This window comes from Acomys minous, assembly GCF_964271855.1.
Source record: "Acomys minous genome assembly, chromosome: 2".
NCBI classification, from domain to species: Eukaryota; Metazoa; Chordata; class Mammalia; order Rodentia; family Muridae; genus Acomys; species Acomys minous.
The window spans coordinates 72,049,324-72,070,705 of record NC_140484.1 but is presented as its reverse complement, the minus strand read 5'-3'; the positions used below and the strand labels follow the sequence as shown (position 1 = coordinate 72,070,705).

At 53.6% G+C, this 21,382-nt stretch overlaps 1 protein-coding gene across 2 annotated transcripts; it reads left to right on the top strand.

Annotated features, from left to right (window-relative positions):
• Positions 1–971: 971 nt before the first annotated feature.
• Positions 972–21,170, top strand: SEZ6L2 (seizure related 6 homolog like 2). Of its 2 annotated transcripts, XM_084774126.1 has the most exons (18): positions 972–1,571; positions 2,470–2,601; positions 3,341–3,640; positions 3,938–4,077; positions 4,308–4,509; positions 8,535–8,720; positions 9,199–9,367; positions 9,954–10,117; positions 12,051–12,251; positions 12,827–12,965; positions 13,856–14,052; positions 14,152–14,346; positions 17,510–17,701; positions 17,808–17,999; positions 18,535–18,573; positions 18,762–18,879; positions 18,975–19,071; positions 20,606–21,170. In XM_084774126.1, the coding sequence occupies exons 1-18, from the start codon at positions 1,493–1,495 to the stop codon at positions 20,633–20,635; spliced, it is 2,772 nt and encodes a 923-aa protein (XP_084630252.1). In that variant the 5' UTR covers positions 972–1,492; the 3' UTR covers positions 20,636–21,170. The 2 variants fall into 2 exon arrangements, with proteins under 2 accessions (XP_084630252.1, XP_084630253.1); XM_084774127.1 differs by lacking the exon at positions 18,535–18,573.
• Positions 21,171–21,382: the final 212 nt, after the last annotated feature.

Genomic DNA, 21,382 nt, shown 5'->3' with positions numbered 1-21,382 from the left:
GCAGCCGCAGCCCAGCCCTGGAGGAGGGGGAGGGGAGACTTCTCTCTGGATTTGCCTCCCTAGACCCCCGCCCCCAGCCTTGACCGAGCGCCACGTGGGGTACAGGGGCACTGTGCCAAGCTCCAGCCTCCCCGCAATGCGAAAAGAAGGGCGGGGCAGGCTCGGGGGCGGGGCGATAGCGCTGACCCGCGCGTGAGGCCGGTGCTCTTGTACTGCGAGTCGGGCCGTAGGCCTGCGGGTCCCCGGAGAGGTCGGTCTGTGACTCTCCTCTCCCCAGGCTTGGCTTCAGCAAGCCAGCACCGAGCAGGACCGCCGTTCGCGAAGGCGGCTTCAGCCAATCACAGGCCCCGAGGCCCGCCCGCGCAGGCGGGGTCGGGGAGCTGTCCGCCCGCCGTGGTGCTGAAAGGGCGCCCGCTCGCTGTGTGGCAGAGCCAGGAGATCGCGGGTGGCAACCGCTAGGCCGCAGGCCGCTGTCACATCATGTGCAGGAAGAGGGGTCCCTCAACTCGCACCCCTCAGACGCCTTAGAAACGTGGATACTCCCTTTTTTCCTGGTTGAGAGGCGAGCCCATCCCACCTGGGCTTCTGTAAAGGACATAGTAAAGGCCCTCGGGAAGGTCCGGGTGTGGACAGAGGGCATACTGGACAGGGCAGGAAGGCGCGAGCCAAGCTGTGTGCGACCCCCACCCCCACCCCACCCCACCCCCCGGCTCCCGGCACCCTGGGAAGACCAGGTGCAGATTCCAGATGTGCTGGAATGGCCCCGGGAGGGAGCCTAATTACTACTGGGACCAGAGTTTCCTTTCGCTCCCCTAGGGGCCACGGAGTGCAGACTACGGTCCTGGCTCGGGATCCCTCTTTCCTCCATCTGCACTTCCTCCTCCTTCTCCTCCTCCTCCTCCTCCTCCCCCCTCATCGGAGAATAAATCCCAGGCCCCTCCCTTCGCCCGTCCCCAGGATCTGACGTGGGCTTGACACCTTGCTCAGCTTCTCCCTCCCGCAGCTCCAGTGGCCGAGCTACGGCTTCCCTGGTTCCGCAACCCCTTCCCTCTTCCCCTCCGGGATAAGGCCGGTTAGAACCCCGTAAGGGCCGTCTGGATCCTCAAGCCCACTCTGGGCCCCCGGAAGCTGCCTTTTTCCTCCCACTCCCGCCCCCCGCCCCCGGCTGGCTATCTATCTATCCCGATGGACCCAAGCACCCGAACAAGGGGATAACCTTCGGCCCTCTCGGCCCCACCCCCCGCAGCGGGAGCCGCGCCCCCCTTTGCCATACATCGGAGAGCGAAGGATAAAGATTGAGCAAAAGGGGGCGGACTCCAAGCAACCCCTAGGCCAATTCTGCGCCTCCATCCCAAAGGGAGAGAAATTGTCTTCCTTTGCTGACCCTTAGCAAGGAAACAAAATTAAAGGAAAAGATAAAAGGACGCAAAGGGAAAGTGACAATTAGGTTTTTCAGAAGAGCCACAGAGGAAAGAAATTAGGGTGAGTCGCCATGGGGACTCCCAAGGCCCAGCACCCGCCGCCTTCCCAGCTGCTGTTCCTAATTCTGCTGAGCTGTGCCTGGACTGAGGGTAAGGACATGTGAGGGTGGGTGGGCCCTGGGAGGCCCTAGGTGGTGGTGGGGGGTTCTTTTACCTTCTTTCTTTGAGCATATTGAGTCTTCTGAGCTTGTGGGGGAGGGGAGGGGCACAGTTGACTAAGAAAGGAGCAAGCCATGGCTTCTGCCTGGTACATGGAGCCCTTGAACTCCTAATATTAAAGGAGATGGGGAAATGAGTAAGGAGAGCTTTTAGTTGTATTTTAGGGGTTAAATCCAGGAAGAAGAGCTGGAGGAAGTTGGGTGGATGTCTGCGGAGGAGGCGGTAAAAGCAGTCAGGGTACCAGGGTGGGAGATGGAGATGCTGGGAGAGGTGCCAGGCGCCGCACACACAAATGTTCTTGGACATACGGACAAAGACAGATGGACACAAGCAGGGATAGCCAATCCCTGACTCTACTCTGAACCCCAACCTGACTCTAGAGAAGACAGCAGAGACTGAAAAGACTGCAGAGAGAGAGAGAGAGAGAGAGAGAGAGAGAGAGAGAGAGAGAGAGAAAGAGAGAGTCTGCAGAGGCAGAAGCCCAGAGAGAAAGCTGGCACTGCGGAAGCAAGGTCTGGGAGCGCTGTCAGACTCTCCTCAGAGTTCTGGGATTGGGGGAGCACTTCAGTGGGGAGCCATGGTCCCAAGGCCCCACTTCTGCATATCCTGCTTGAGCTGTCCAGGGGTAGTACTAACCGACAGAGGCCTTCACTGGAGGCCCAGAGCCCGGGAGCAGGAGAGTGAGAGGGCAGATTGGAGCCATTCCTCTGCTCTTGGCTCTCAGCCCAGCCTGGGACCCTCTGAGTGTCTGCTAAGAAGCGCCCTGGGAAATGTCTCTCCAGATAAGGAAACGATGTAAGGAAATGTCTCACAGGACTTCACCTCCTAGGTCTGCCCCTGAAGGAAGATGAGATGATGCCAGAGACTGGGAGCGAGACTCCCACGGTGGCCTCCGAGGACCTGGCTGAGCTGCTCCATGGGGCTTTGCTGCGGAAGGGCCCAGAGATTGGCTTCTTGCCGGGTGAGGCTCCCAAAGTGGCATAAAAGTCGAAGGAGAGCTGTGTCTCTGGGAGATGGAAGGCCTGGCCAGGGGTGAGGCAGGTCAAGAGAGTTCAGAGAAAGAAAGACCCCTAGGAAGCCAATGAAATTCAGAGGGAGGCAAGTGGAAACTAGGGCGAATGATGAACAGTCAAGAAAAGGCCTCTCTCTCTCTCTCTCTCTCTCTCTCTCTCTCTCTCTCTCTTTCTCTTTCTCTCTCTCCACACATACACACACACACACACACACACAGGGGGGTGGGTGAGAAAGAAAGAGAGAGAGAGAGAGAGAGAGAGAGAGAGAGAGAGAGAGAGATGAATTCAGAGAACCAGAGTCACAAAAATGATGAGGGAAAAAAAAATGATACCCAACTAGCAGCTGATGTAAGATCATAAAACCAGAGAGCAATAAGACTACTAAGTAGAGAAAAAGCTCCAGAGAGAGCTAGGCAGAGAAGAGAGAAAGGGGTAGGCAAAAGAGAGAGCCAGATCTGGGGGCGGGGAGGGGCTCAAGGGGGCTGTCAAGGCTGTGGTGGAAAAAAGAAAAGGAGCTTTGGCTGCAAAATCTTAAAAGGATGTGGGAAGCCTGGGTGGGTAAGGGGGAAAATGGGGCCTGTACCCTGTGAGGACGCTTTGGGGGTTTTTGTTTCATCCCAAGCTGTTCCCCACCCCTATGGGCCAATTTGCTGCTCCTGTGCCCTGACTACCCTCAAACTATCTCAGGATCTGACCCAGACCCCACACTAGCCACCCCTCCAGCCGGCCAGACTCTTGCAGCGCCCTCCCTGCCACGTGCCACTGAGCCAGGGACTGGGCCTCTGACGACTGCTGTCACCCCTAAGGGGGTCAGGGGGGCAGGCCCCACCGCGCCAGAGCTGCTGACCCCGCCCCCTGGAACTACAGCCCCACCCCCACCTGGCCCCGCCTCCCCAGTCCCACCCCTCAGGCCCGAGGGAGGAGAGGAGGAAACCACCACCACCATCATCACTACAACAACTGTCACCACTACTGTCACCAGTCCAGGTGAGGTGTAGGGATGGATGGGGCGGGCGCGGGGCGGGGAGCTTTAGGTACAGGTGACCGAGAGGCTTTTGATTCTGATTAGCACTGACAAAGGCCAGCATTAAGATCCTTGGTCTCTTCTGTGGACTTCCATCCCTATGATAGCTGGGGAAGGAAAGTGTCAGTAGAGGCAGAAAGAGAACACTGGGAAAAGATGGTGAGAGGTGCTGGGTAATCCAGATGACCACCGAAGATGCTTGGCTGGGAGCGGGGCAAGCACACAGGTCCTTTCGGTCCCAGCCACTTATATCTCTTCAGTTCTGTGCAATAACAACATCTCCGAGGGTGAGGGGTTCGTGGAGTCTCCGGACTTGGGGAGCGCTGCCAGCCGCTCAGTGGAGCTCCTAGATTGTACCTACAGCATCCACGTCTACCCTGGCTACGGCATCGAGATTCAGGTAATTTTCTTCGGTGCCCATTGAGTGTGCTTAAGTCTGGTGTGGGAATCGGCGAACCTGTTTTTTTTTTTGTTTTGTTTTGTTGTTTTGTTTTGTTTGACTTGGATGACCTCAAAGCTCTTTTGGAGTTCTGCAACATGGGTGGTTTACTGGAGGGTGGGGCTTAGGCTGTCATGCTGACCCCTCCCACTGCTGACTGGCCTGGCCTGCCTGTATCTGGCTTCATCTAGGTGCAGACACTCAACCTGTCTCAGGAGGAAGAGCTCCTGGTACTGGCCGGTGGGAGGTCCCCAGGCCTGGCCCCCAGACTCCTGGCCAATTCCTCCATGCTGGGAGAAGGACAGGTCCTTCGGAGTCCAACAAACCGGCTGCTCCTGCACTTCCAGAGTCCTCGAGTCCCGAGGGGCAACGGATTCAGGATTCACTATCAGGGTGAGGAGTCTGACGTGCCACGGAAGGGACGAGAGCCACACAGGGTAGAGAAGACATCTCCAGAGCCTTCCAGCTCAGGGGACTGAGAGAATCTCCCCCCTGTGTGGGACTCTACAAAGGCAGGGCGCTCAAAAGACACACGTGTATATTTTTCTCACACATTTGTGGATCTATATATGGGTGTAAGTGAATCCAAGGGGCTATTCATTCCTTCAGCTCAGTGTTTTTTCACTGAGTATCTTCCTCCATACCAGGCTGTGTGTTTGTGGTGGGGGAAAAAAGCAAATAAGCTCTCTCTAAGTCTGTCTTTAAGGAGCTGAGTAGAAACAGATCGGTAATTGGGGTGGTGATGTCACTGCAGTGAGGACTCTGGTGGAGAGAGGGGACGCAGGCAAGGGGAGCAAGTATCAAAAGGGACCGAATTTTTTCTAAGGAATATAGGAGCTGCTTCTTGGAGGAGGTGATGACTAAGAAACCTACGGGATGAATTGGCCAGAGGGAGGGTGGGAGGAAGAAAGAGAGAGAAGGAGCTTATCTAATGGATTGGAAAAGCACACACTGAGTTCCACAGGGGGAGAGAAGATGTGACCCTTAGAGAGGTGAAGACCCTATGCTTCAACAAGGAAGGCATAATTGTCTGCCTGGTGCAACCTGGGGCAGCTCATTTGACCTTTCTGTGATCCGTGGCTGTGTCTGAAAAAACACAAGTTAGAATACTTATTGTGGGCCAGGGGTGATGGCGCACGCCTGTAATCCCAGCACTTGGGAGGCAGAGGCAGGCAGATCCCTGTGAGTTCGAGGCCAGCCTGGTTGACAGAGTGAGTCTAGGATAGCCAAGGTTACACGGAGAAATCCTGTCTCAAAAAAAAAAAAAAAAAAAACAGAAAGAAAGAACTTACTGTGAAGTGTTGCTGACCAAGTGAGTTAGTGCCTGTGGAGCATTTAAAACAGGGTCTGGAGCACAGTAAAAACCCCGAAAATGTCAGCCAGCGATGCCACAGCCAAAGCAGAGAAGCAGGTGAAGGGAGCGTGAACAAGGGGAAAGGCAGCCCTGGGAAGCAGGCAGAGGGCATCTGTGGGATCCCGGGTACTTCTCATCTATAGGAGAGGCGGGCAGTGGAGACAGCGCGGGCAGGGAACCCACACCCTGAGGTTTGCAGTTTGGGCAACTCCATCTGACTTCCAGGGCAGGAGAGGGGGGCGTGTTTCATGCATCCACACATTGACGAGCTACACATGTGAATATCTATGCTATCCTGTGGAGGGGGGGAGAATCTTCCCACAGTGCACGTGCATTTTCTAACACACATACATGTGCATAAGCTAAGGGACTCAGTCAGTGTCCCCATTCCAGACATCACTATCTTCTCCAAGGTCCCTCTGTGTGCTCTGAGAGACTTGGCTTCCCAGATGCCATGTGCATCTTACCCTATGTGTCCTCAAGCCCTAAAGGTCAACTGTCAGGGACCTGGTTATTGGAGGCAAAAGCACACATGCCCCAGGAGCCAGGAGCTATACATCAGATGGGAAAAAAATTAAAAAGCTACCCACTGGCGCCTTTAAGCAGCCAATTTCCCTGGGGCATCAAAACTAGGACTCCCGGGCTAAGTGGAACATTGAGGGGAGCAGGGCTGTTGCGTAAAGGGGACTTCATTACCTGCCTTGGTCTTCCCATGTTTGCAGCTCCTGCAGCGTCTTTAGGACAGAGGCACGATTTAAGGCCTTCTTTAACGCACTCTAACTGTGGCCTCATGTCCACAGTGCCAGGTCAAGTTCAGCGAATTTGCCCATGGGTAAAGTCCTTTACCCCAGCCACTGCTTTCTCACACAGAGAGGACCTAGTCAGCTCCATCTCTCAGAGGAGGGAGGAGGTTTGAGAACCCCCCCCCCCTTTCCCAGTGTGAGGTCAGCCTGCCCAGGCATTGTTTCAGTCTTCCAGTGATAACGGATAAAATTGCATATGTGGAATTGAATCCTGACAAGACCTCATGGGAGCAGGGAAAGTCAGGAAGGCTTCCTGGAAGGAATGGTACCTAAGTTACTCTTTGAAAGACCAGAAAGAGATGAGAAAGCCTCGCGTGTAGAAGCACAGGCGTGAGTGAAAATATGGAGGTGAGCTCTCTGTGGTGGTGCATGCATCTCATTCCAGCTCTCTGGATGCTGAGGCAGGAGGTCCAAGAGTTCAAAGCTAGCCTGGGCTACATAGTGAGACCTTGTCTCAAAAGAGCAAAGGGCAGCTGGGTGTCAGCGGTGCAGGCCTTCCATCTTTGCCCTCGGAAGACAGAGGGGCTGCAAGTTCAAGCTCAGTCTGGTCTACATAGAGGGTTTCAGGCTAGCCAGGGCTCCATGTTCATCCCCTGTATAAAAAACAAAAATCCCACGGGCTGAGGGTATAGTTCATGTGAGGCATTTTCCTAACATGTCCTAGTTTTAATCCCATAACCAGAAAAAAAAAAAGAGAGAGAGAGAGGGAGGGAAGTATGAGGTAGCAAGGAGTCACAGAGTGTGTTGTGTGGGACAGCTGGGCCTCCGGAGCTGAGTCCTAACGTAAGGACTGAGCTGGACCTGGCTGGAGAAGGGACTAGAATATCAAGCTAAAGCATTCAGACTTGGCTCTGTTGGCCACAGAAGGCTGCATGTTCTCAACCTGCTGGTTTTAGAGAGTTGTTTTGTTTTTTGCTTGTTTGGGTTTGTTTGTTTGTTTGTCTGTTGAGACAGGGTTTCTCTGTGTAGCCTTGGCTGTCCTGGACTCCCCTTGTAGACCAGGCTGGCCTCGAACTCACAGTGATCCGCCAGCCTCTGCGTCCCGAGTGCTGGGATTAAAGGCGTGCACCACCACTGCCCAGTGCTACAGGGTTGTTTTTATGTCTGCTTGTCTTAGTAGTCTAAGGACTCTGGAAAGGCAAAGTATGGTTTAGTTTGGTTTCTTCCTGTCCGCCCCCTGCTAGGTGAATGCTTCTTGGAGTTCTGAAGTGTGGAAGGCCTAGGTCTCCGACAGACACTGAGGGCTCCAGAGTCAGGGAAAGCAAAGCCTTCTGCTGACTAGAGCCAGCCTGTGCCTCCTACCAGACACAGCCTTGGAAACTGAGCATGATGGTGCAGTTTTCTACAGGCTGGGGCAGGGGGATTGAGAAATTGAGGCAGGCCTGCTCTACATAGTAAGACCTTGTTTTAAATGAAGACCAACCCCACCTTACTCCCTCCCAAATGATGCCATGAGGCTCTGAGAAAGAATGTGAGAACACGGTTGTGCAGAGTGCATTGAGGGACACTTAGCAACAGCGGCAGGGGACAAAATGACTTGCACGTGGACAGACAGGTCAGCCACTGTTGCTAGGGAAAAGCCCTAACTTGAGGCACAAGACAAACCAACTTCTCAAGGAAAACAGAGTTACTTCAGAGCGCTCTCTTTCCGCTGGGGGATTCGTTCAGGGGCACAGGATATCAAAGTCTTAAGTCAGGCATCCCTAAAGCAGTTTCTTGTGGCTGAAAGCTGTGTGCGCCTCTGTGACACAGAAAATCTGTGAAGAAAACGCCACAAAACATTCACAAGCGGAGCCTCAATTCCTCTACCCTCAAATCTCCCCCACCCCCACCCCCACCCCAGCCAGGAAGTGGGTCGTACACTCCTTCTCTGCCTGACTATAAAACTGAGGAAACTGAGTCGGAAGTTGACCGTCTCTACAGACACCATTTGTTATTAGTGCCGGTAGAGTTCAGGGTGGTCAACTGACTTGCTTGAGGTCACGCAACCAATAAGACTGGGCTCTAAAATAACTTTTATCTACACATGAGGACCAAAGCGGGCAAATGACAAAAACCAGAGAAATCCACTGTTGATGTTTACCCCTTCATGAGTCGGGGAACCCGTGTAAGGAGTTGCTTTCCTGCAGCATACACTCCAGCGCTGAGCCCATTTGTTCAGCTGAAAGTAGGGGGTGAAGGGGTTTGCAGATGCATCAAGGAATGGATGTGCCAAGCTCTGTGAGGTGACAGCCCCTCTTCCTCTTCCTTGACCTGTCCAGCATACCTCCTGAGCTGCGGCTTCCCACCCCGGCCAGCCCACGGGGATGTAAGTGTGACCGATCTGCATCCCGGGGGCACTGCCACCTTCCACTGTGACTCGGGATACCAGCTGCAGGGTGAGGAGACACTCATCTGCCTCAATGGCACCCGGCCAGCCTGGACTGGTGAACCCCCTAGCTGCACAGGTAAGTCTCTCGCCGTGGGGCTCCTGTTTTTGGGGGTGGGTGAGTTGGGAAAGACTGAGCTGGCAAATCTCCATCTTTGGAGAGAATCCATCTTGCAGTTTTTAGCTGCAGAGCCCCTTTCCCAGGGTCTCCCCTATCCGTGAGAGAACCTCCAGCCTTGGCTGGGCCTCATCTTGGGGGTGCCCCAGTTGGTGCCTAGCATTCTGTTGCTTCTCTAGATGCCCTCCACTTCAAAGAATCATGTTTGGGGTCCCGGGCTGGTAGACCTTGGTCCTGAGGTCTTTGTTCTGCAAACCCCTCCACTGAGCTTAAAATGCTGACATTCCAGGGGCTGTACATCCATGCACAGGAGCTTGGAGAAGCTACCGTCCCTCCACTAAATGCGTGGGGGCAGAGGCCCTGCTGGCCAGCGCCCACCAAGCTCTGGAGTTGGGCGTGGGAAAGGGCTGAAGCCTGCCTGGTCCTTCTCTGCCCACAGCGTCTTGTGGCGGCACCATCCACAATGCTACACTGGGTCGTATCGTGTCCCCTGAGCCTGGGGGAGCTGCAGGGCCCAACCTTACCTGCCGCTGGGTCATTGAAGCCGCTGAGGGACGCCGGCTACACCTGCACTTTGAGAGAGTCTCGCTGGATGAGGACAATGACCGGTGAGGGTCCAGGCTTTGGGTCAGAGGTCCCCTACCTTGGGAAAGTGGGGAGACTTCCGAAGCAAGTTGGATGATGGTGGATGGATGCTTGTGTCGAACCAAGTTCTGTCCTCACCTTCTCAGAGAGTGCAGCTGTGCAGCCTCAGATGTGTCAATGCATTTCATTGCCCCGCAGTTCTCTCTCATTGTTAGACTGGAGGTAATTGCACCCTTCCAAACAATTAATTAATAAATGCATTAAGATATGTAAACTAATTGAGGCAGTGCCTAGGACATGATACGCACTATAAAAGCGTGTGCTGTCCTTTTCCTAATTTTTCTTCGTTGCTGTGGAGTGTGCTCTCAGACTGAGAGCCCAGTCTTACGGTGCCACTGCACCCTCATCTATAAAATAAGGAGTAATAATAGTGTTTGGCTCAAGGGTCCTTGTAAAGATCAAACAAGATACAGTGTGTTGGCGCTTAAAAGAATGTGAGGTATGGCTTAGGGTTTGATAACAGCAGCTATAAAGCTAAGCCAGGAGAGCCGGGTGGGAAGGCAGCTTTGAAGGGGGAAATGCATCTGCCACCCCTTCCGTCCATCCCAGGCTGATGGTGCGTTCAGGGGGAAGTCCCTTGTCCCCCGTGATTTACGACTCTGACATGGATGATGTCCCTGAACGTGGCCTCATCAGTGACGCCCAATCCCTCTACGTAGAACTGCTCTCAGAGACACCAGCCAATCCCCTGCTGCTCAGCCTCCGATTCGAAGGTAACAGCCTCGTTTTCTGACTGTTCCCCCCTTCTCCCCCTCCCGTTTCCTCTTCCTCATACTAGGAATAGTCACAAACACACCCGACACCTGACAGGCATTCCTGCGCAGAGACACCCTCTGTATCCCAAGTGGACTCTTAGGATTCCGTATCAGATACGGCTGGACCCGGCATACAGCCAAGTTCGACACTTACCTGTCTCTAGGTCCTTTGCTGCGCAGCGGCTTCCTTCCCATGCAGGCTTTCCCAATGTGGTGGACCTAACTACAGACTCACAGACTATCAACTTACTTTAACGCCACCAGGAAAGAAAATGAAATGAAAACAAGAGAGGGGATGCTCATGAGAGCTTTGGGCAATGGTTGCAGAAAAGGTTCTGTCTGGCTCACTTAAGTTCAATGAAGCCCGGCGGTACTGTCTCCGCTTGGTCCCGGCTAAGCCTGGTGGGCTAGAAGTAGAGCAGGCGAGCGTTCCACCTGATGAGAGTAGGGAGCCGTTACCAGAAGAAGGAAGAACGGATGCAGGACAGGTCAAAAGGAATCAGTGATCACCAGAGAAGAGGCAGTTAGGTGTGGCCGTCCAGGATGGAGGGTAGTTGGCTGACTTGAGAAACAAAGGTGGAGGGCAGCTTGGAGGGGAAGGGGCAACGGTGCGTTTGGGAAACAGTGTGGCTGAGCATTTATAAAAACACAGGCAAGCCGGGTGTGGTGGCGCACACCTTTGTATCCCAGCACTCGGGAGGCAGAGGCAGGTGGATCGTTGTGAGTTTGAGACCAGCCTGGTCTACAAAGTGAGTCCAGGACAGCCAAGGCTACACAGAGAAACCCTGATTCGACGCCCCCCCCCAAAGAAAACAAAACATAGGCAAGAGGCAATGGAAAAGCCAGGAGGGTGGTAGTGGCACACAACTTTAATCCCAGCACCTGGGAGGCAGAGGCAGGCGGATCTCTATGATTTTGAGGCCAGCGAGTTCCAGGACAGCCAGGGCTGCACAGAGAAACCTTGTCTCAGAAACAAACAAACAAATAAACAACAAAAGAGGCAAATGAAGGGAAATGCTCAGAGATTAGAAGGACATGGTTTTGGATAGGTCACAGATGAGTGGAGTTGGCTCTGGGCCCTGAGAGATGCACAAGATTCGCACTTGATACCTTGTCAGTATACAAACTATACAATATACAGTATACAATACAAACTGTAACCGTGAATCTGCAGCAACGCAGCCCATGATGGGTTCTGAAAGTGCTGAAGAGCTCTCTGCCTTCCGTGAGAATCCCAATCTGCCTGCCCAGGGGGGCCACTGCCGTGCGGTTAGCTTTCAGAGTCCACATGTGCGTCAGAGATGATTTTGTAGATAAGACATAGTCCGATGGATGGGAGAAAAAAATGCTCTAGAGATGTTCATTTTGGCTGATTTGTCCTCTGAACAAGTTGAGCAGCTTCCGCACTGGTTGCAGTTTTGGATTCCAGCAACAGTGTGGATGAGCAGAATCCAACTGTTATTTCTGAGGCTAGAACACACCTACGCAAGCCAGCTCTCCAGCAACACCCCTCCCCAGGCCCCTTGCTGCTCCCAAAGCCAAATGCCTATGGCTGAGAACTAACCCTTCAGGATGTGGCTCTGCCTCTATACTTGCCTCCTAGGTGACCTCGGGCAGGTGGCTTTTTGTCTGAAGATGTCCTTGTCTGCAGAATAGTGGTTAGTACCATTGGCAGTGGTACCATGGTCCCAGCCACATGAAAGGCTGAGGAAGGAAAAATCTCAAATTCGAGGTCAGCCTGAGCTATATAGTGAGACCTCCATCTCAAGATACAAAAACAAACAAACAAAACCCATGAGGGACCAGACAACACCCAAATTCGGTCTAAATGCCCAAAATAAGACCCCCGAGGCCTGCCCTAATGCTTAATGTTTGTGACCCACTCCTCCAGCCTTTGAAGAGGATCGCTGTTTCCCCCCTTTCCTGGCACACGGCAACGTGACCACCACAGACCCCGAGTACCGCCCAGGGGCGCTGGCCACCTTCTCCTGCCTCCCAGGATATGCTCTGGAGCCGCCAGGGCCCCCCAATGCCATCGAATGTGTGGATCCCACAGAGCCCCACTGGAACGACACAGAGCCGGCCTGCAAGGGTAAGCCTCTACAGTCTGCAGGGTCCTCCAGCCCACAGCCCAGCCCCTGAAGCTGGGACCTGCACAAAGGAAGGCCATTGTGCAGATCTGAATGAACATTAAAACACGCTAAACCCAGCCGGGTGTGGTTGCGCACGCCTTTAATCCCAGAGGCAAGTGAATCTCTGTGAGTTCGAGGCCAGGCTGGTCTACAAAGAGAGTTCCAGGACAGCCAAGGCTACACAGAGAAACCTGTTGAAAACCCAAACCAAAAAAAAAAAAAAAAAAAAAATACTAAACCCAAAGCCTGAGCAAGGCTCTGCCCCCTCAGAGGCTGCTTCTTAGGGAGAAATTGCTAGGCTTGTTATGAATTCAGGCTCAGACCCAAAAGGTTTCTAAAGCCGGAACTAGAGTTGGGCTGAGCGTGGCTTGGGTGAGTAAGCTGAAAAGTGGGTGGGTTTAACTAAGGGCAAGGCTGGAGAAATACAACCCAGATATGGCAAGATTGAGGCGGCCTGGTGCACACCACCCAGAGGGGCTGATGAATGGAGAACATGTGCCCACAAGGGTCCTGAACCTGACACCTCTTCCCGTAGCCATGTGTGGAGGAGAGCTGTCTGAGCCAGCTGGTGTGGTCCTCTCTCCCGACTGGCCCCAGAGCTATAGCCCTGGCCAAGACTGCGTGTGGGGCCTGCACGTCCAGGAGGAGAAGCGCATCTTGCTCCAAGTTGAAATGTACGTTTGGGTCATGTCGCATGTGTATTGGGTTTGGGCTCTATCCAGTATGTGCGAGAGTATGCTAGCCTGTGTTCTGAGCCCAGCTGGCTCGTCTGAGCTCACACAGAATTCTGCGGGTATGTGATGTTCGGGATGAAGACATCAGGAGGGTACAGGGCAGAGGTGGGAGACCTGGGGTCAGGTCACTTGGAGACTAAGGCCAAGTAAAGGGGTAGAACAGACCTCATCAAAGGCTGCTGTAGGTCTCGGGGGCTGGTTCTGCTGTGGAATGTTCTGTGTTTGTGACACTGCAACTCGAGCAAGGGGACCCAGGCCCCAAACTGGTGCCTCATTGCTAGTACCAAGTCCGTGGGTGCAAGGCAGTGAGCTGATTTGGTGTGAGGTGGTCACGTGAGTGTAGAAAAGGAGAATGGGCTTAGACCCAAAGCAGATACTCAGGAAGAGCCCGACATCTGAGAGTGGGAAGACTATGGGCTACAGTTGATCAGAGTTGTCTTTGGGCACACCGTGAGCACGCAAGACAGGCTGGAGAGCAGATGGCGCGCTTGTAACGCGCAGAGTTGAAGATTAGGGTGTGGGAGCAGACTGGAGCCAACCCACCTCTGGAACCTGAAGGGAACCCCAGACTGGTCAAAATTAAGAAGGAGGATTTGGGGGGGGGGGCTGGTTAAGGGTGAGCACTCCGGAGGCAGAGGCAGACAGATCGCTGTGAGTTCAAGGCCAGCCTGGGCTACAAAGCGAGTCCAGGACAGCCAACGCTACACAGAGAAACCCTGTCTCGAACAACAACAACAACAAAAAAGAACGAGCGCGTCAGGGTTGGACACACCGGCATGGGATGGGCTAGTCGCAGTTGGCCTAATTCTTTGATTCCTTCTTCACTGCAGCTTGAATGTTCGCGAAGGAGACATGCTAACACTGTTCGATGGGGACGGTCCAAGCGCTCGAGTACTGGCCCAGCTGCGGGGACCTCAGCCTCGCCGCCGCCTGCTCTCTTCTGGACCCGATCTCACTCTGCAGTTTCAGGCACCCCCTGGGCCCCCAAATCCTGGCCTAGGTCAGGGCTTCGTCTTACATTTCAAAGGTATGGAAGGAGAAAGGTCTGGAAGGCCAGGGGTCTGGCAGGGAGCGGGTACCAGCGCTAGACCCTCAGAAGCTGAAGGGCATCCCGTCCTCACTGCAGAGGTCCCAAGGAACGATACGTGCCCGGAGCTGCCACCTCCTGAGTGGGGCTGGCGGACGGCATCCCACGGGGACCTTATCCGGGGCACAGTGCTTACTTACCAGTGTGAGCCTGGCTACGAACTGCTGGGATCAGACATCCTCACTTGCCAATGGGACCTGTCCTGGAGCGCCGCGCCACCTGCCTGCCAAAAGAGTGAGTAGGCCGCCCTGTCCCTCCTGGATTTTATCTCCCCCCGCCCCCAGTCCTACCTGGGTCTTCAGGGCCATCTACTCTATGTCCTTTTGGTCCCACCTCATTCGGGTGCCTTGAAATTCACAACACACACACACACACACACACACACACACACTGCCTTTCTCCCCTTTCATCCTGTGCTCTGCCGGCTTTTCATCAAGGACCGGGCTTTTCTGCCCCGATTCCACCCTTTGCCAAGTTTGAGCCCCACTCCTACAGGGTTTTGCCAGATTGCACCTGGACTCTGCCCCCATCAACTCTCAGTTCTCTTCTAAGCACCCCTAAACTCTCAGCTCCCCCAAGGCTGACACTGTGGGACATCACTGTTAGAATCAAAGGCTTTTCAGGGTGGTTTTGATGTGTTTGAATGCAGTAACTGAAGCCTGGCGCTGGGTTGTTGGTTCTAGGCTGGGCTTTTGGCTCTTTCCTATCCTGATGGATCTCAAACCAGGAAGGAAGATGCACAAGAGACTAGGCGTGTTACACAGTGGTGACCAGGGCATGACCTGGGATAAAGTACATAGCCCTGAGCTTCGGCTCCCCCGTGGATGACATGGGAACAGGGCTTTGTACATTGCAGAGGCAGCTTTTCACACAGTGCCTGGTACATGGAAACAGTCATAGCTCTGAGCATGCAGGGGCATTGCAGTAAGGTTATGGCTTCGTTCACCCAGGCATAGGGCACATTTACTTCAGAGGAGGTGAGGTTTACAGGACTTTGGAGGCTTTATTTATTTACTTTTTAAGAAAAGCTGGAGCCAGGCATGGTGGCATATGCCTTTAATCCCAGCACTCTGGAGGCAGAGGCAGGCAGATCTCTGTGAGTTTGAGGCCAGCCTGGTCTACAAAGAGAGTTCCAGGGCAGCTAGGGCTGTTACACTGACAAACTTTGTCTTGAAAAACCGAAAGAAAGAAAAAGGAAAAGAAAAAAAAAAAGGCTGGACACAGTGGCACACACATGGAATCCCAGCATTTGGGAAGCTGAGGCAGAAAGTTCAAAGTGAAAAGCCCAAGGACTGCGGGGGTGGGGTGGGGTTGCAGGGCCAGATGTGGTGGTACAGCCCTGTGCTCCCAACACTCAGGAGGCGAAAACATTTCCATGAATTGAAGGCCAGCCAGGGCGAATTAGCAAGGCCCATCTCAAGATAAAAAACAAACACCAAAATGAAGGAATATCTTGTCTCTTTAAATTTGGGGGAAATTAGGTAGACAATGGTCGTATACACCTGTAATCCCAGTAGACAGAGGCAGGAGGATCTCAGAGTTTGAGGCCAGCCTGGTCTACAGAGTGAATTCAAGGACAGGACAGAGCTACACAGGGAAACCTTGCCTTGGAAAGGAAAAAACAAAACAAAACAAAACAAAAAAAGCCAAGTGTGGCAGTGCACGCCTTTAATCCCAGCACTCAGGGAGGCAGAGGCAGGCCAGTCTCTGTGACTTCGAGGCCAGCCTGGTCTACAAAGCAAGTCCAGAACAGCCAAGGCTACACAGAGAAACTCTATCTCAAAAAATCCAAATGAACAAACAAACAAACAAAAAAAACCAGCCAAACAACAAACAAACAAACAAAAGCAAAAAATAAAATTGGGGAAATCGACACAAAGATTGATTTTTAGGTTTTTTGTTTTTCTTTTTTTGGCTTTCTCTGTGTAGCCCTGGCTATCCTAGTACTGGCTGTGTAGACCAGGCTGGGCTTGAACTCAGAGATCTGCCTGCCTCTGCCTTCCAAGTGCTGGAATTAAAGGTGTGCGCCTCTGTGACACACAGTCCACTGTAATTCCTGCAAGTGGCCCCCAGGAAGGTTGCAATGGTGGGGCCAGTGGTAAGGAGTCTCAGAAAGCCAGATTTGGGCTGGGCACATGGAACACAGCCCCTCATCCCTGGGAGAGTTCACAGAACAGTGGATTTCAGTGGACCCAGATAGGCCAAGCAGTCAGGCGGCCTAGCCAAGGTTGGTCTGGGGAAATTGTCTGATTGCCATGATCTTGGCAGGTTCCAGCTTGGCTAAGTGCCACGCCCTGGGCCACAAAAGGAAGGGCAGTGACATTGATCTCCGAGGATAATCAGGATTAAGTATCTATCAGGGCGCTTAGCACAGGTTTATATGAATCAGAGGCCATGGGGTTGGAGGGATGGCTCGGATATCACAATCCCCTGGACGCACATAAAAGCCAGGTGTGGTGGTACACGTGCCTTTAACCCCAGTGGTAGAGGCATGGATGGTCACTGGAGCTTACTGACTTGCCAGTTCAGCTGGGCAGGTGCGCTCCAAATTCAGTAAGAGTGCCTGTTTCAGGATATAAGGTACAGAGAGATAGAAAAAGACTCTGAACATCATCAACCGCAGGCCTCCACATGCACAGACACGGACACATGCAGATACACACCCACAGCGCCCATGAGGATGACCTTTTAACAGGAGCAAGTTCCGGCAGCATACGTGAGCAAACCGGGCTAGGCCCCATGCAAATGTGGGGGACACAAGAGCCACCCTCTCTTGAGACGCTACCTTCTGTCCATAACAATGATCTGCCATGCCAGGGACAGCGCCAGGGTTCAGTTAATGTGCTCTGATGTATTGGTTAGATAGTTTTAAAGATATTTATTATATATACAGTGTTTTGCCTGCATGGCTGCCTGCACACCAGAAGAGGGCACCAGATCTCATTATAGATGGGTGTGAGCCACCATGTGGTTGCTGGGAATTGAACTCAGGACCTTTGGGAGGGCAGGCAATGCTCTTAACCTCTGAGCCATCTCTCCAGGCCCCTTGGTTAAATATTTTGGATTTTACCCAAAGACAGGGGCCGAGTTTGCCCCAGGGTCTCATTAATGTAGCCCAGGATGTCTTGTTCTGGGCCTTGCTATGTAGCCCAGGCTGGTTCTTCTGCTTCCTTTAGTCTCCAAGTTGTGGAATTACAGGCCTTGCACCATCATATTGGGCAAATCCACTGACCCTGAAGTTTTTCTGACCCACAGTCTGTGTCCTTGTCAGGAGTTAATGAAAGGAGGATGGGCCTGTTCTTAGGAGATGTCAGAAGCTCAGGCCTCCAAGAGCCCTGTTTCCAGGCAATCTGCTAAGACCCCGTCGTTTCCCCTAACCGTTCCTTCCTGTCACCAGTCATGACTTGTGCTGACCCCGGAGAGATCACCAATGGCCACCGGACTGCCTCAGACGCCGGGTTTCCTGTCGGCTCCCACGTCCAGTACCGCTGTCTGCCAGGGTACAGCCTGGAGGGAGCAGCTGTGCTCACCTGCTACAGCCGGGACACGGGCACACCCAAGTGGAGCGATCGGGTCCCCAAATGCGCCTGTAAGTGTGGGAAATTCCCCTGGGAAGGGAAGATCAGGGAATCCAGCTTGGGCCTGCTCAGCGCCTAAAGCGGGGCGGGGCGTGTGGCTGGCGTTGCTCCCTGCAGTAAAGTACGAGCCGTGCCTGAACCCTGGCGTCCCCGAGAACGGTTACCAGACACTGTACAAGCATCACTATCAAGCTGGCGAGTCCCTGCGCTTCTTCTGCTATGAGGGCTTTGAGCTCATCGGCGAGGTCACCATCACCTGTGTCCCCGGCCACCCCTCCCAGTGGACCAGCCAGCCCCCGCTCTGCAAAGGTGCCCGGGCAGACAGGGCAGGAGGGGCGTGTCACTATAAGGGGAGTGGCAGGGCTAGAAAAGTTGGGTAGAAAATGCGAGACCAATGGCGACCCTGCTGCGTGCCCTATCCTGTGGGCTCTCAGCTTGACTGGCATGACTGGAAAACCTGGGGGACATTCGAGACCCCAGAATTATGAAGGGATATTGCGAGGGCCTTGGTTTAGAGGCCCCCTGCCCTCTCTACAAAGGCTTCCGGTTTGCTATCAGTGAGAAATTCTGGAGCTGCTTGGCTCAGACTCTGTCCAGGAACCTCGACCCTTTAGTGGTCTGGAGGAAGAGGACAGGCCCTGACCAATCAGTCCCAACGGCCTACACACGCACACACGCACGCACGCACGCACGCACGCACACACACGGGAAAAGACAAGTTTAGATTGAACAGAGGGCAGAGATCCAGGCTGTACCGCCCAGCCCCACCGGGCTCGGGCCCTCTCCCCAGGTTCCTTCCCTCCCTGGCTCAGACCCCGTCCCCCTCCCCCTCCTCTCCCTGCAGTGGCCTATGAGGAGCTCCTGGACAACCGAAAACTGGAAGGTCAGTGAGGCGGGTGCAGGTGGAGACCAGGCCTGGCCAAGCTGGGAGGGCAAAGGTCAAGGCTGGGGGCAGGAGGCAAGGCCCCGGAGGGGGTGAGGCCAAGGGTTCAGGTCCCAGGGCAGGAGGCTGGGAGAGCCCAGGAGTGGGGTACAACCTTGGTTCATTTGCTGTTCTTCCTCCCTCCCCAGTGACCCAGACAACAGACCCATCACGGCAGCTGGAGGGGGGAAACCTTGCTTTGGCCATCCTGTTGCCCCTGGGCTTGGTCATTGTCCTTGGCAGTGGCGTTTATATATATTACACTAAGTAAGTATCCGACTCCTGCTGGCCAGGGTGGGGGTGTCACACCTGGAGTTCAAGGACTCACGCACGATACGACCAATGTCCCCTCCCTTTCCCAGGCTGCAAGGAAAATCTCTGTTCGGCTTCTCTGGCTCCCACTCCTACAGTCCCATCACCGTGGAGTCAGACTTCAGCAACCCACTCTATGAAGCCGGGGTGAGTCTCTCCCCTCCCCCCCTCGGAACACCACGTCTCTCTCAGTCCCGTCCACCAGGGCTTCATAATCTTCCAAAGTCCCTGCCATCTTTTTCGGAGATTTCATACTCAGTTGCCCACGAAGGGTATGACAATTGCCGAAGGAAGCTGTGTGGCCAGCAGGGAACGGTGAGAACGGCAGCTGACTGGAGAACGAGGCCTCCTCTACAGGGCCCAGCTCCGTCTCATCCATAGTGGGCCCCTGGGCCATCTTACGATAGATACTATAGGGTGGATCAAACAAAATCAAGCTCACATGTTAGCAAATTCTTTTATTTATTTTTAATTTTTTATTTTATTTATTTATTTATTTATTTTGGTTTTTCGAGACAGGGTTTCTCTATGTTATCTTGGCCATCCTGGACTTGCTTTGTAGACCAGGCTGGCCTCGAACTCACAGCAAGCTGCCTGCCTCTGCCTCCTGAGTGCTGGGATTAAAGGTGTGCGCCACCACACCCGGTGCTCATGTTAGCAAATTCAACCCAGGAATTTATTTTATTTTATTTTTTTTCTGAGACAAGGTCTCACTTTGTATCCGTGTCTGTCCTAGAGCTCCCTATGTAGACCAGGCTGGCCTGGGAATCTCAGAGATATGTTTGCCTCCTGACAGCTGGGGTTTAAAGTGTGCATCACCACACCTGACTGGGAACCTGTACTAAAAAAACATTTTCTAAAAAAATCTTGAATCATTTTGGGTGGGTGGGTGGGCGGTGTTTGCCTGACTGTGTGGCAGTACAACCCTCAGAGGCCAGAGTGGGCATCAGCCCCCCTGGAACAAGCGTTAGACATGGTTGTGAGCCATCTTGTGGATGCTGAGAATCGAGCCTAGCTCCTCTGGAAAAGCAGCCAGTACTCTTAACTGCCTAGCTGTCTCTTCAGATAATCTATATTATTTTCAATATGAAGATCTTGCTTGCTCATAATTTTAAAACCCCAGCACTCCAGAGGCAGAAGCAGAGGCAAGGATCTCTCTATAACCTGGGCAGGTCTGGAACTCTGGGTAGACCAGGCTGGCCTAGAATTCACAGACCCACCTGCCTCTGTCTCCAAGTGCTGGGATTAAAGGCATACACCATCATGCCTGGCTCTCTGGTCCTTTTAATTTTGAGGCAGGGTTTCTTTTCTTCTTTCTTTCTTTCATTTTTATTACATATACATGCCAGAAGAGGGCACCAGATCCCATTATAGATGGTTGTGAGCCACCATGTGGTTGCTGGGACTTGAACTCAGGACCTCTAAAAGAGCAGACAGTGCTCTTAACCTCTGAGCCATCTCTCAAACCCTTGAGGCAGGGTTTCAATTGTCCAGTCTGACCTTAAACTTCTTCTGTAGCCTAGGCCAGCCTTGAACTGTGCGCTCTTTCTGCCTCCTCCTCCCTGGTAGCTGGGATTACAGGTCGGTGGCACCAGACCAAATTCAAATATGTCTCCCTCCTCCCTGTGGATGCCTCTTCACCTCACACTCACTCCAATTTACCTGCCCTTTCTGTCCTCAGGATACTCGGGAGTACGAAGTTTCCATCTGAGCCCCAAGTCTAAGTCTGCAAGACCCAGGACCCCCCCATCCTCGCATCGTTCTGGGCAGTGAGGAGCAGAGGACCTGGTCTCCAGCTCCCGGATCCCCTCCCTCCTGCTGTGTAAATAGTCTCCCCCATCCCACGAGGGGGCTTTGATGGCCCTGGAGGACCCTACAGTAAATAAACCAGCATCCTGCCGCCCAAAGCCGCCTCCTCTTAGTTGCCAAACACGGGGCCTTCTGCCCCCTCTCCTACTGACTTCTGGACCTGGGAAAGGGAACTCAGCCCCTTGCAACTCTTGGGGTCCCTCCAGCCCAGGGCCTCACTCAAGAACTGTCCCCCAGCTCTACTATCCCTATGGCCATGAAGGCTTCCTACCCCCAGATGCCTGACTGCTGCTGGGCCTTGGAGGGTGAGAAGGATGGAGGGAGGGGTGGGCCGAGCCCCGTCCCGTCCCTGTGTCTCCCAGCCCACACTCTCTCCACCTTTATTTGCTTCTGAGTTCTTGTTTTTGAGCAATAAAACAGAAAGTCACCACTTGTAACTGAGCTGGTGGGTCTGGGCAAGTGGGTCTCAAAGTGGTGGGGCCTGTGGTGGTGGGGCCCTCTGGAGAGTGGACGTGGGGAGACGGAAGCTCTTTGGAGGAACATGGAAATCCACATTTGGCCAGTGTCCCAGGTACTGGCCTGAAGCCCAAAAGCCTGGCTTGTACCTGGTGTGGTGGTGCCTACCTTTAATCCCAGCCTCGTAGGAGGC